The sequence below is a fragment of the Peromyscus leucopus genome, chromosome 1, assembly GCF_004664715.2.
Source record: "Peromyscus leucopus breed LL Stock chromosome 1, UCI_PerLeu_2.1, whole genome shotgun sequence".
Taxonomy (NCBI): domain Eukaryota; kingdom Metazoa; phylum Chordata; class Mammalia; order Rodentia; family Cricetidae; genus Peromyscus; species Peromyscus leucopus.
The window spans coordinates 52,469,286-52,482,268 of NC_051063.1; the positions used below are offsets into that span (position 1 = coordinate 52,469,286).

Below are 12,983 nucleotides of genomic sequence, written 5' to 3' on the forward strand. Positions count from 1 at the left end.
GCTGTTGAGCAGCAGACACCAGCGAATAAAATCAACCATTCATGTGAGCTCAGTCCACCCACTCTTAATGATAATGTCAATCTAGCAAAATATATACACATTGGAGTTGTCATGAGTTCATAAATCAAAGGAGTTTGTCAAAGGCATTCAGATTAACGAGGCAGCAGCAATAACAAGTCAAATTTGCATAGAGAATTGCTTGAATCTCAGTAAATTATGATCCTGTTTTTCATTTGATTATTTGCTAATGTCTCAAGAGGGAGAATGATTATATTAGCATGCAAAATCTCCTCCAGAAGTAGAAATCTGAGGTATAGAAGACCAGCACACTATGACAATTAATCAGTTTCTGCATACTAGCATAAATGCACAAGGCCCAGAAATGAACTTCTTTTTTATTATTATTTCTCCTTGCTACTGATCCAAATGGTTCAGCTTGACAGAGACTTTATATTGCTTTAACAGTGTTCTGAATTGTGCCTGCAGGCAAGACATAGTTATGCAGCTATAACCAACCTATCCATCTGCCAACCAGATTGGAATTCTCCTATCCAAGGCTTCCATTAACCCCCACTGACAGCTCCAAACAGGATTAAGAATTTGGAAGCATAAAAAATAGTTGTTCTTTGCAAATACACACAGTCCCTTTGCATTTAGAGAAAGGCTGCATCTGTAGCATTTTTATAATTAGTGTCAGACAATGTAGCAGGGGGAGAAACCTACTTGGCAGGTTTTTTGACTTCTGTCATAGGGAGTAAGGCAGCACTGATGGCCGTTCTCTCCCAGTGAGTGCTTCCCATTCTATCTGGTTCCTACCACTGTGTTGGATCTATACACTGCTGAAAAATAACACTCCTTGAAAACTTGGACTGGGGCTCTGTAGAAGTTTACCACTGTGTGCAGACTTTGCTTGATATGGCTGTCGTTTAATAGAGTATGCCAAATGGTAAACTTGCCAGAGAAGCACTGGCTGTGGAACCATGCCAGAGAGGATCATTTGATGAGGACACTTCAGGTCTTCCTAAAATCAGGTCCTTGAATAGGAATCTCCAATAAGCCTCTAAACTTACTTAACCTATACTCCCATTTATCTCAGGAAGATTAATTAAATTTGTTCAAATGCAGGCACACACAGAGCTGGTGAGGTGTTGTTCTTTGTTTTGTTGGGTTGTTTGTTTGTTTGTTTTTGTCTTCAGAGATAAGGTCTTACTCTGTAGCATTGGCTGGCCTGGAACTTTCAGTGATCTTCCTGCCTTTGTTTCCCAAGTATTGGGATTATAGGCATTATCAGACTCTCTCTGTCTCTGTTTCTCTGTTTCTCTGTTTCTCTGTCTCTCTGTCTCTCTGTCTGTCTCTCTCTCTCTCTCTCTCTTCTCTCTCTCTCTCTCTGTCTCTCTCTCTCTCTCTCTCGTCTGTGTGTGTGTGTGTGTGTGAGAGAGAGAGAGAGAGAGAGAGAGAGAGAGAGAGAGAGATGTCACCCTTCACTAAAGAGTTTTTATTATTTTTTTTATGTAGCTAAATTACCTTTTAACCTTGTAAAAGAATAACTCCTGTTTTTGTAAATTGGAAATCATGTGCATTTGGAGGTTAAAGTTACTGCCAAGTCACAGAACAAGTTAATGGGGAAAGTATTACTCCAGTTGCCTGCAAAGATCGTTATATGATTTTCCAGCTGGTTATCAGAAATTAGTCTTAGGTTCTTTTTTTTTTTTTTTTTTTTTTTTTTCCATGTGTATTTGCCATTCTACATAACAGTGAACATTTGGGTTCAGACTTTATTCTTTTATTTTTTATTTTTTTTGGTTTTTTCGAGACAGGGTTTCTCTGTGTAGCTTTGCGCCTTTCCTGGAACTCACTTGGTAGCCCAGGCTGGCCTCGAACTCACAGAGATCTGCCTGGCTCTGCCTCCCGAGTGCTGGGATTAAAGGCGTACACCACCACCGCCCGGCCAGACTTTATTTTTTAATTGCTTATTTTAGTGTTTGTGTGTGTGCATATGTACAAGCTTGTGCATGCCATGATGAATAAATATATGAAGGTCAGAGGACAACTCTTTGTTTCCTGTCTTCTTGTGGTACCTGGGGATTGAACTCAGGTTATCCATATTCAAGTGTCTCTACCTTTTCAGCTATCTCACTGGCCTAGGTCCCACTTTTAAAGGATACAAAATCAGTGTTTACATTCAACAAAATCTACCTGCTTTTCTAAGATGATAACTATCCGAGTTATAGAGTCATTTTAATTATTCCAATGAAAACTTTTAACATTGGGACTAGAGATATGACAGTGGCTGGCTGCTCTTCCAGAGGACCTGATTTTGATTCCCAGCACCCGCATTATGGGTTACAACCTTCTGTAACTCCAGTCCCACAAGATCCAACACCCTCTTTGGTACTCCATGGTTGCCAGGCGCAAACATGCAGACAAAATACCCATACACACTGAATAAATAAGTTTTCAAAAAACAAAGCAAAAATCCTGAAGTATAAGTAGAAAAACATTACTTCTAGTTTTGAAACTTGTTTTACTTCTAAGTGGCATCTGTTCAAACTTATTCAAGCTATGTCCCACCATTCAATCTTGAAAAAGATGCTGTTTTTGCTTGTTTTGTTTTTTGGAGACAGGGTTTTTCTATGTAGTCCTGTCTGGCCCAGAACTCACTGTGTAGACCAGTCTGGCCTTGAACTCACAGAGATCTGTCTCCCTCAGCCTCTGAAATACTAGGATTAAAGTTGTACATCACCATATCCTGATTGGATCTTATTTATTCATTGAGCATCTATTATCCCTATTTTATGAAATGTGTTGAGATGTGGAGGGAGGTATAAGACTTTACCCAGCAGTCTTTCTTACTGATTAGTTGAGAGTAACAAAGTATCTGAGCACCAGATTATATGAATCGGGATAAAAATGTGGAGTTTTCAGTAGATGGAATGGTTATGTTGTTTTTTAGCAAAGATGATCGTTTAACCTCATCTTAAGGATATTGGAGCTTAAATAATTTTCCTGTGTTTATAATTGTCACTTGAGCTAGAGTAGAATTAAGGAGTCTTTCACTCTGATTCAATATCATAGACAAGTTTGTGTAGCATATGAAGAGACTTATTTGACTAAAGCAGAAAATAATACAGTTGAAGGAAATAACCGGGTATATTGTGTTCTAGAAGGTCCAGAAAGTCAAACTGAAGAATGTTTGGTTTCAGGAAAGCAGCCACTAAAAAGTTTTGTTTTTGTTTTGGTGTGTGTGTGTGTGTGTGTGTGTGTGTGTGTGTGTGTGTGTGTGTGTGTGTGTGTGTGTGTGGTCAGTGGACAGCTTGAAGAGGTCAGTTCTCTCCTTCTACCGTGGGGACCCAGGCACTGAACTCAGGCAGTCTGACTTGGTAGCAAGTACTTCTACCCACTGAGCCATCTCACCAGCCCCCCTAAAAGTTTTGAGAAAAGGATTATCATGGTGTTAATGGTGTTTAAGAGAGATCATTCAGGCCGGGTGGTGGTGCACACGCCTTTAATCCCAGCACTTGGAGGCAAAGCCAGGGGGATCTCTGTGAGTTCAAGGCCAGCCTGGGCTACAGAGAGAGATCCAAGACAGGCTCCAAAACCACACAGAGAAACCCTGTCTTGAGAAAAAAGAAAAAAGAGAGAGAGAGAGAGAGATCAGACAATAATACTCAATCCAACAAACAGAATAGACTCATTGTGTTGAACTATTAGAATGTGGAAATGGAAACATTGACTGGTCTTGGAGAAACTTCACAGCACAGGTTAGAGTTATGTTCTTATACAGATATGACATAGAGAGCCAGAGTGTGTCTCAGTGGTAGAACACTCACTAGCAACCTCCAGCACTGATAGAGAGTAGAGAGCTCCAACTTCGGAGGGCAACGGATCAGATAGGAGGATATCAAGCTACGCAATACTAAAAAGTGCCAAATCGGAGTCAGTACTCAGGGGCGTTAATCCCCTGGGGAGTGGTAATCACCAACTTTTTTGTGATGGTTTTTCAGTTGACACTTGAGTCAAGGGTTTTTAAATTGTATTTATTTCATTTTATTCTGTGTGTGGAGACGGGGTGGGGGTTAAGTTCATACATGCCAGGATTTAGAATTTTGAATTTAGATTTTAATAGATGGACAGATTAGGAAAGAAGGCTACTATTACACATCGAGGGAATACCATTAGCAAAAGTGCGCCAAGTGTGAGGTTGCACATTTGTTGCCCCAGCATTTGGGAGGCTGAGATAGGAGGAATGAGATTTCAAGGCCATCCTTGACTACATACTGAGTGTGGGGTCAGCCTGGGCTATAGAACAAAGCCGTCTCAAAAGAGAAAAGGCCAGGTATTCTGTAAACACAGTGTACTATCACCCCGACAAACGAGGTTGAAACAGGGTATTGTCACAGACAGAGGCTGGCCTCAGCCAAGTAGTGAGACCCTGTCTGAGAGGAAGGAGGAGGCAGAGTGGGAGGGGAGTGAAAGAACGAAAAAAGGAAGAGAAGGTAAGGAAGGAAAAGAAAGAAAGATGCAGGTGAGGAAAAGAGAAGGAATCAGCATTAGCAAAGGCATAGGATGAACAAGTTCATTCTTACTTTGAAGAATGACAAATAATGCTGTGCAGATGGTGCAATGCTTTGTCAATTAAACCGGCCAAATTACGAGTGTTGTAATGACTTAAGTTTGGGTTAGTTATGTAAGTACCGTATAAGAGCTAGGAGAGGTTTCTTTTCGTTTTTTTGAGACAGGATCGCTCTACTATATAGCTCTAGCTGTGCTGGAACTTGCTATGTAGACAAACTGGCTTGAATTCATAGATAGCCTCCTGCCTCTGCCTCCCCGGTGCCGAGATCAAAGGTGTGGGCCACCAGGCCTGATTTAAAGGGTTTCTGAGTAACAAAAGTAACCTTTTTAGCATGGCAGTTCTGACAGTAGTGTGTATACTGTGTCGGGTACAGGTTGAAGTAAAGATATCAAAAGAGCTTGTCAAAAGTAAATGGTGTTGGTCTGGACTAAAGGGGAGGCAGTTGGAATACAGAAGCAGTCTTGAGTATATCAAAATTGAATCCAAGTCGGGGTAAACTGTCTACTGGAAACTCAGATATCTGAAAACAAAGAGTGATGAAGAAAATAATGAGTAATGGGAACTTAAGTCTGGGACCAGAAGGAAAGCTAGACGGTGGAGGGGCTGGTCTAGAAGTCAGCCGTAAAGAAAGAACACTTTAAACTGGGGTGTGCTCATCTTAAGACAGTGTAACTTATTATCTGAACCTTTTATGAGCAGGGGCTTACTGTGCAGGCCAGGCTGGCCTTGAGCTTGTGAGAGTCCTCCTGCCTCAGGCTCTTAAGTGCTGGGATTAAAGGCATATGTTTTCACACCATCTCTGAACTTTTTTTGTGGTTAGTTCTTCATCTTGGGTTACTTATGAAAATATTTTCCAATAATGTATTTGAGGTCTGCCTGAACTTTAACAATATCTCACCTTTAAAAATTATTTTCTTCATTAATATTTCATCCACTTATACTACTCCCACCCATCAACATTATGTCTGCAGATCTCACAGCCTGAAAACTTCAGTTTGAAGTTTTCACTGAAGTGCTGGGCATGGTGGTACACCTACAATCCCAGTATAAGGGAGATCGAGTCAGGAAGATCAAGGAGTTCAAGGCTAGCCTGAGCTATATCTGATACCCTATCTCAAAATACACACACACACACACACACACACACACACACACTTTAGTCAGAATTACATTCCTCACCAGGCAGTGGTGACACACACCTTTAATCCCAGCACTCAGGAGGCAGAGCCAGGCGGATCTCTGTGAGTTCGAGGCCAGCCTGGTCTACAGAGCGAGATCCAGGACAGGCACCAAAACTACACAGAGAAACCCTGTCTCGAAAAAACAACACCAACAAAAAAAAGGAGGAAGAGGAGGAGGAGGAGGAGGGAGAAGAAGAAGGAGAAGAAGAAGAATCACATCCCTCTTTAATTCTAAGCACTCAAGCCAGGGGAAGGGGGACACCTTTGGGTTAATAAAAGGTAACAAGCTGTATAGAATCTTTATAAAATTGTTGCATTTAAATCTCTTTCTCCCTCCTTCCCCACACCCTTCTGCGTGTGTGTGTGTGTGTGTGTGTGTGTGTGTGTGTGTGTGTGTGTGTGTGATGGCTTATATGTGGGAGTCAGGTGACAACCTGGGAGAGTCAGTTCTCTCCTTCCCACCATGTGGGTCCTAAGGATGGAAGTCAGATTGTCAGGCAGCCAGTGCCTTTATCTGGAAACCATCTTGCTGGCTCTAGAATCTTTTTCAGATTTACCTTAGCATAGTGCTACTATTTGAAGAATTTCTTTTATTCAAGGATTTTTTTTTTCCTCAAGGGCTACAAACACATTGAACCAATTATTTACTGTAATGAAGTGTGCTGACTGCTGGAAATGAATTGTTCTCAGCAGTCAGGTTTGCTTAGGGTTTTGTGACAGGATGTAAGTTCAGGTCCGGAGGGTATAGTAAGTTTCTAGACGTTTCTAGACTGCTTGCCTATAAGACACAAAGCCCTGGATTTAATTTCTAGAGTCACGTAAAGTCATATTTGGTGGTATGTATGAATATATATCCCAGCATTGAGGGCAGTAGAGGCTGGAAGATCAGAAATTCAAGATCATCCTTGGCCAATCCTAGTGGAGATGGGCTCCATGAGACCCTATCTCAAAAGAGAAAAAGTCTCAGTTAAAGAGTCCACCGCCTCTAAAGCTCTTTGACTCACAGCTCCCCCCCCACCCCCACCCACCATTTCCTAACATACTATGTTAGGTCTGGGGTTGACCTCTGCAGTAGTTAGTTCTCTCATCACCTTTACAGAGTAACGAGCAGAAGCAGCTTAAGTGAGGAGGAGGCCTTTGCTTTGGCTCACAGTTAGAGTCCATCATGCCAGGAAGGCCTGACAGTCGCGGGAGCAGCTCAGTCCCTGGCGGTAGGAGCATGTGGTGACTGGTCATTGTGAAAAGAGGCAGGAAGCAGCGATGCCATGGTGGAAGCAGAGCTGAGCCTGCTTTCAGTGATCCACTGCTGCCAACCATTCCTCTTCCACCTAGAGGTTAGAACTCCCAAAACAGTGCCACCAACTAGGGACCAAGTGCTGGAACACATGAGTTATGATAAATGATAATAGCTTTTGCTTAATTTTTAGGCATATTTTTAGATGTACAGAAAAATTGAAAACATAGTACAAATAATCCCTTTATATTATTTACACATGTAGATTCTAATGTTGCCAAGGGTTGCTGTGAGTTTAAGCATAGGCTATATAATGAGTTCCAGGCCAACCTGAGCTACAGTTGAGACTGTGCCTCAAATGAGGGGAGGAGAAAAGGAAATGCTAATTTATATAATAACAACCTGGGTAGATCTAAAAAATGTTAGGTTGGATGCGGGGGAAAGACTGATTCAAATGATTGTGTTACATAGTCCACTGTGTGGCGTTCTGGAAAGGACAAAACTTTTGAGTAAAACAAAACAAATGGTTTTCAGCGAGGAGAAGGTTGACCATCAAATTTTGGGGGTGTGGTAAAATTGTTTCAGAACTTGACTGTGTTATAGTTACATAGCTATATACTTTCCCCCAAAAAAATCCAAAAAGAACGAATGTGAAACACAAGGTTGGGAAACATTCTAGAATTTAACATTAGCATATATAAAAGGAAGGCCTCAGATTTTTCCCCCCAAATGTTCAATATTGGCCTTTATGGGGGGAGGGACTTTAATCAGAAACAATTACTTTGTATTTTATGGCTTTGGTTTTTTGTTGTTATTGAATTCAGAATAGTAGTCTTATAGGAGTTCCCTCATTGGGGGTTAGTTTGATGTTGTCTTAATGAGTAGATAGGTGGAGGGGGCGCATGCATACACACTTAAGTGTTATCTCACTTACATGGTGATCAGAAGACAACCTGGGATGTCAGGCCTCACCTACACCTTCCACCTTGTTTGAGAGGAGAGGGCGGGGTCTTGTTCACTCTTGTGTGTGGCAGGCCAGCTAGCCCACAAGCTTGTCTGCTTCCAGTCTTGAAAAGAGTACTGAGACTACAGGTGTCCAAAGTATCCAGCTGTACTTGAATTTCGGAATCCAAACTCAGACTTCATGTTTGCACAGCAGGTGGTTTTACCCCTTTAGCCTTCTCCCCAACCCAGAACAGAGGTTTCCTGTTTGTGGTAAGGAAACTTCAACGGCAATTCATTCATCCTAAATGTGTTCGTCTATCTTAACTTTTTTATTTGTATGTGTGGGAGTGTTCGGCCTTCATGCATGTCTGTGCGCCTTGTGCCTAGTGCCTGGTGCCTGTGGAGGTCAGTAGAGGGCATCAGAACCTCTGGAACTGAGGCTACATATAATTGGGAGCTGCCATGTGGATGCTGAGAATTGAACCCCGATCCTTTGGAAGAGCTTCTGCAAAGTCATCTCTTTAGATCAAGAGATGTATTATTAATGTTATTTGCCAGACTTCTCCACTGTAGAGTTACTATTTTTTCCTAAGTATTTTAGGGATATACATTTGAAATTATGTAACAATCCTACTATTTATAAAAGATTCACCTGCTAGTTTAGTAGTCCCTGGGTGATTATTCCCTGTGTCAACTAGTTACTCTTGAGTTTATTGACTGTAACTTAATTTGTTGACTAGAGCAGTTGGGCACTTTTCTTGTTGGAATTCCTTCTCACTAAGGGTACAGACAGTAAGTAATTGAGCTCATCTGGGTGTTAGTGGAGAGGTTCCTGAGGACCACCAAGGTGACCTATTAGGCCCATGTGACAATTTTGTCATTCGTTGTTACTCTCATGTTGGGAGTGATTATTCATCTCTGATTCACTAGCACTCCACATTTCTCCTTCAGTATTAGGCAACGACCAGTTCCTTGTCCCTTATATCCTAATCACTTAGCGTTGCTACCTCTGTTTTTTTTTTTTTTGTTTTTTTTTTCCTTTTGAGACAGGGTTTCTCTGTGTAGCTTTGCGCCTTTCCTGGAACTCACTCTGTAGCCCAGGCTGGCCTCGAACTCACAGAGATCCGCCTGCCTCTGCCTCCCGAGTGCTGGGATTAAAGGCGTGCGCCACCAACGCCCGGCATCTTACCTCTGTTTTATGTAACTTTATGGACTTTTCATTTTGGTTGGCTTTCTTTTAATGGGTTGGCCAGAATAAGTGTTTGGTTAACCTATCCAAAAAGAACTAGCTCTGACAATGTTTACAGGTTTTTCTTCCTTTTTCTTGTTAAGAATTCTTCTCCATGATCCTTCTCCATAGTGCAGGATTCTGCAGAGTGAGACCCTGTGTTGAAAACAATAGTACCTAGTGTCCTCGTTTGTAGGGCTTCATAGTCATTAACTCAACTGTCTCTCCCTACTCTTTGGGCAGTTTTCATTCCTTTCTCTTCTCCCAAAACAGAGTATATTATATATTGGTTTATAGCACAGTGGTGATTATATAATAATTTTATACATGTATGAAATTTTCCAGATAAATTCATATTTAGATTGAGGAAATATGTCCTAAATCTAAACATAAAGTATCTCCAGTTAGAATGTGATGATTTTTAACATAATGTAATGAATTTGTCATCTGTGAGCTGTAAACTATTTCTGTTAATCGAGAATTCAAATAAATGTAATTGGGATTTTCTGTGTTTGTTTTGTCAATGGTTAACATTTGTTGTCCTTATTTTGTTTGTTTGTTAGAGAGGGTCTCATTAGACAGACCAGGCTGGGCTCAAACTTGAAACTCAAGAGAACCTCCTGCCAGTCTCCCAAGTGCTGTGATTAAAGGCAGAAGCTACCATGCTCAGCTGATTTTGAGCACTTCTGAATCTGTTTTTAATTTAATTGTCCCTCCTTAGTATATAAAAATCTCATTGAGGTTTTAGGATCTTGTAGCTACTGTTTGAAGTGATAGTGACAAAAAAAATGGATCCTAAGCTTAAATCCTAGATTAAATGTTACCTGTGTTAATAAGAACCATGCTGCTTTTGTGTAAAAAAGAAAGTCAAATGTGAGATGAGAACAAGAGATTGGTCCTTCTACGAGTCCAGACTAGGAGATCAGTATCAAACAGACATTCACAGTAGTTGAAGACTGATTACTTAAGAGAGAAAGTAATCATTATGCTTTAAATTGTCATCAGCTAAATGTGACCTAAGACTTTCTTATCAGCCCAGTGTCAAAGTATGATAAACTAAACTTCTAGTCAATGTGATCCTCTTGGGTAGCGTTTAAACAGACAGAATTCTTTCTACCCAGATCCCAACATGAATTTATTTATATACACGGGCATATGGTTTCCTTTACATGTGTGTATGTCTGTATGTATATAAATCTTCAAATGCATAAATATACATGGTGTTCTAGCTTACAGAATTAGAAATGTAATTCAGTTTACTCCCACAGAATAAGATTGAAGATAATGAGAACTGAATTAAAGCTTACTTTCTTTCACAGAATTCCTCAGAGAGAGAAGACTGTAATAATGGCGAACCCCCTAGGAAGATAATACCAGAGAAGAATTCACTTAGACAGGTATGAAATTCAGTCTTACTTAAAATAAAAAGCTTCCAACAACAAAGCAAAAGACAGGAAGCCCTGCCTGTCGTTCTTTAAACATTGCATTTTAAATCAAGAGCCCTGTATTCTGAAGTCAATCTGGCCGTAGCTATCAGTTTCAATCAGGTAACATTATTTCCCAATCATTTAAAAATATCCTGGATGCAAAAGTGCATGACAGTCTGTATATATAGTAAATAATTAAATTGAAGTAAAAAGGTCTTGTTTAGGCAAGGTGACTTTTGTATAATGGACATGGAATAGTTAAAACTAATATTTGTTTCCCAGTAAGGATTATTTACACATTTTAATTTTAAATTAAGTAGTTTATTAAATAGCCCAGGTTAGAAGGCCTCCTGCATCAGCGTCCTGAGTGCTGGGATTATAAGCCTGTACCTCATGCCTGGCCAAGGTTCATCATACATTTAAATAACAATAATAATGATAATAATAATAAACAGATCTGTAACAAAGATGGTTTCCTTTTGTTTGAATTTGTTTAATTTATTTAGTTTTTCTAGAAGTGAAGTCCACTTTGATGATTACTTTAAAACCTTTATGGGACTGGAGCAATGGCTCAGTGGGTAGTGCTTGCCTTGGGAACATGAGGACCAGACTTCAGATCCCCAGAACCCATGAGTGTGGCAGACCACCTGTAATCCAGCACTGTGAAGGCAGAGATAGGGGATCCCAGGAGAGGTTCTCAGTGAATAAGGTACAGAGTGAGTGAGGGCCTCTGCATACGTGCACACACATACTTGCATAGTACACACACATAAGGGGAGAAAAAGAGCAAAAGAAAAAAGAAAAAAAATAAATCTCTTTCCTTAGGTTTCTGTGCCCTGCTTCCCAGAGCTAATGTATTTTACTTGTGAAAGAAAGTTCAGTCTTACGATTTTTTTTAATTAAAATATCCAAAGGAGTGACTGAAAAAAAAGTACTCACTACTGTAACCTGTAATATCTTCATTATTTACTAGAAACAGAACAAGTCATTAAATTGTTTATTTATTAAATTGTTATAGCTAGAAAATAAATGTCACGTAATCATTTTTAGTATAAAATTGTATAAAATGAGTATGAGCAGCAGTATAAATAATTTTAATTTGTTGTGTTTATGGCCTTGTTCTAGGACACAGGAGAGCAGTGATGTGGTTTTTGATGGATACCCACAATGAACAAATTTATTTCATTTAGTCCTGTGATACCCCTGCTGAGTTGGTAGATCTATGATTTCCAATTTACTGATGAAACTAATGGAGGCTTGAAGAGCTTAGCCTTGACCAGAGCTTCTCATTGATTTGGAACTCAGACCTTACTATTTCCAAAATATTTCTACTTATGCCTCCAGAGTCCAGTTTTCATAGCTTTAACCTAAAAGGAAAGTACTTGAAAACATGCCACAATCATTTTTCATTCATCGTATGTTAACACTTTTTTGTATAAGTACTTTCCCAATTAAAAAAATAATAATTGTTTTAAATAGAATTGAGTCAATATAGAAAGCTTTCAAAACAAACAAACAAATTGATGTTGAAATGGTTAGTTTAATTATTTGGAGATAGACACCAGCTCTGTATGCTAAATGAATAGAACAATGTAAGTAAGTAAGGTGAACTTGGAGGTAGAGACTCTCTGCCCACTATACAGAAGCAACTGTCAAAAAACAATGATGCGACAAAAAGTTTTGGCAACTTTATTTAAGCTAACAAACGAATTTTCACTCTGCAAAGTTATAAATTAATTTTAATAGGCTGATCCAGATGGTCCATTTGGAAAATGGATAGGCTGATCTGTTGAAAATTAAACTAAATTTATCTCTCTCATACTTCAAACTGAAGCAAGAGAGAGAATCGTGCCTATTAAGTCCAGCACATACAGATGGACCAGCAGGTCACACATGGGACTAATCTGATTCATTTTAAAAATAAATGCATACATTATTGAATCATTTTCTTCTTGCAAGATCTGTTGTATGCAGTATTTGAAAGATTGAATGTTTTTTCTCATTGCTGTTTTACCAGGTTCTCTTTACTCCTCTACTTTAATTGAACCCCCTCCCCATTTCTTCAGAATGATTTTTCTAATATCTGTCATTCAGGGTTGTGATCCAAGCTCTGGAGATTAATTAGGTCATGAGGCTCCCCCCCCCCTTCTTTGTAAAGGGTTTTATCTCCATTCTCTTTGTGAAGAGCATGAACTCAGTGTTCTGGGAAAGAGAAATGGCCTTTAGAATTAGGGAAGTAGGAGATTCTCCTGGGGCCCTCAGAGTCTTTTAGCTTCTGGGTGTTTTAACAGCCCCATGAATGGAGATTTGTAAATTTATTGCAGTGCCATCTGGTTTTTTGCTCGAACCAGATTACTGTTGGCTTGTGTCTGTCTATTGTGGTGGTCACTCC

At 39.8% G+C, this 12,983-nt stretch overlaps 1 protein-coding gene across 11 annotated transcripts in view; it reads left to right on the forward strand.

Moving 5' to 3' along the window:
- Positions 1–12,983, forward strand: part of Btrc (beta-transducin repeat containing E3 ubiquitin protein ligase) — a 183,530-nt gene that overhangs the window by 93,391 nt on the left and 77,156 nt on the right. For 9 of the 11 annotated variants that reach the window (XM_037207325.1, XM_037207328.1, XM_037207314.1 and 6 more), the window contains one exon: positions 10,484–10,561. The exons of the other annotated variants lie outside the window; for them this stretch is intronic. In XM_037207325.1, the coding sequence (XP_037063220.1) occupies positions 10,484–10,561 (78 nt within the window). The remainder of the gene's footprint in view (positions 1–10,483; positions 10,562–12,983) is intronic. 11 annotated transcript variants of the gene reach the window in all.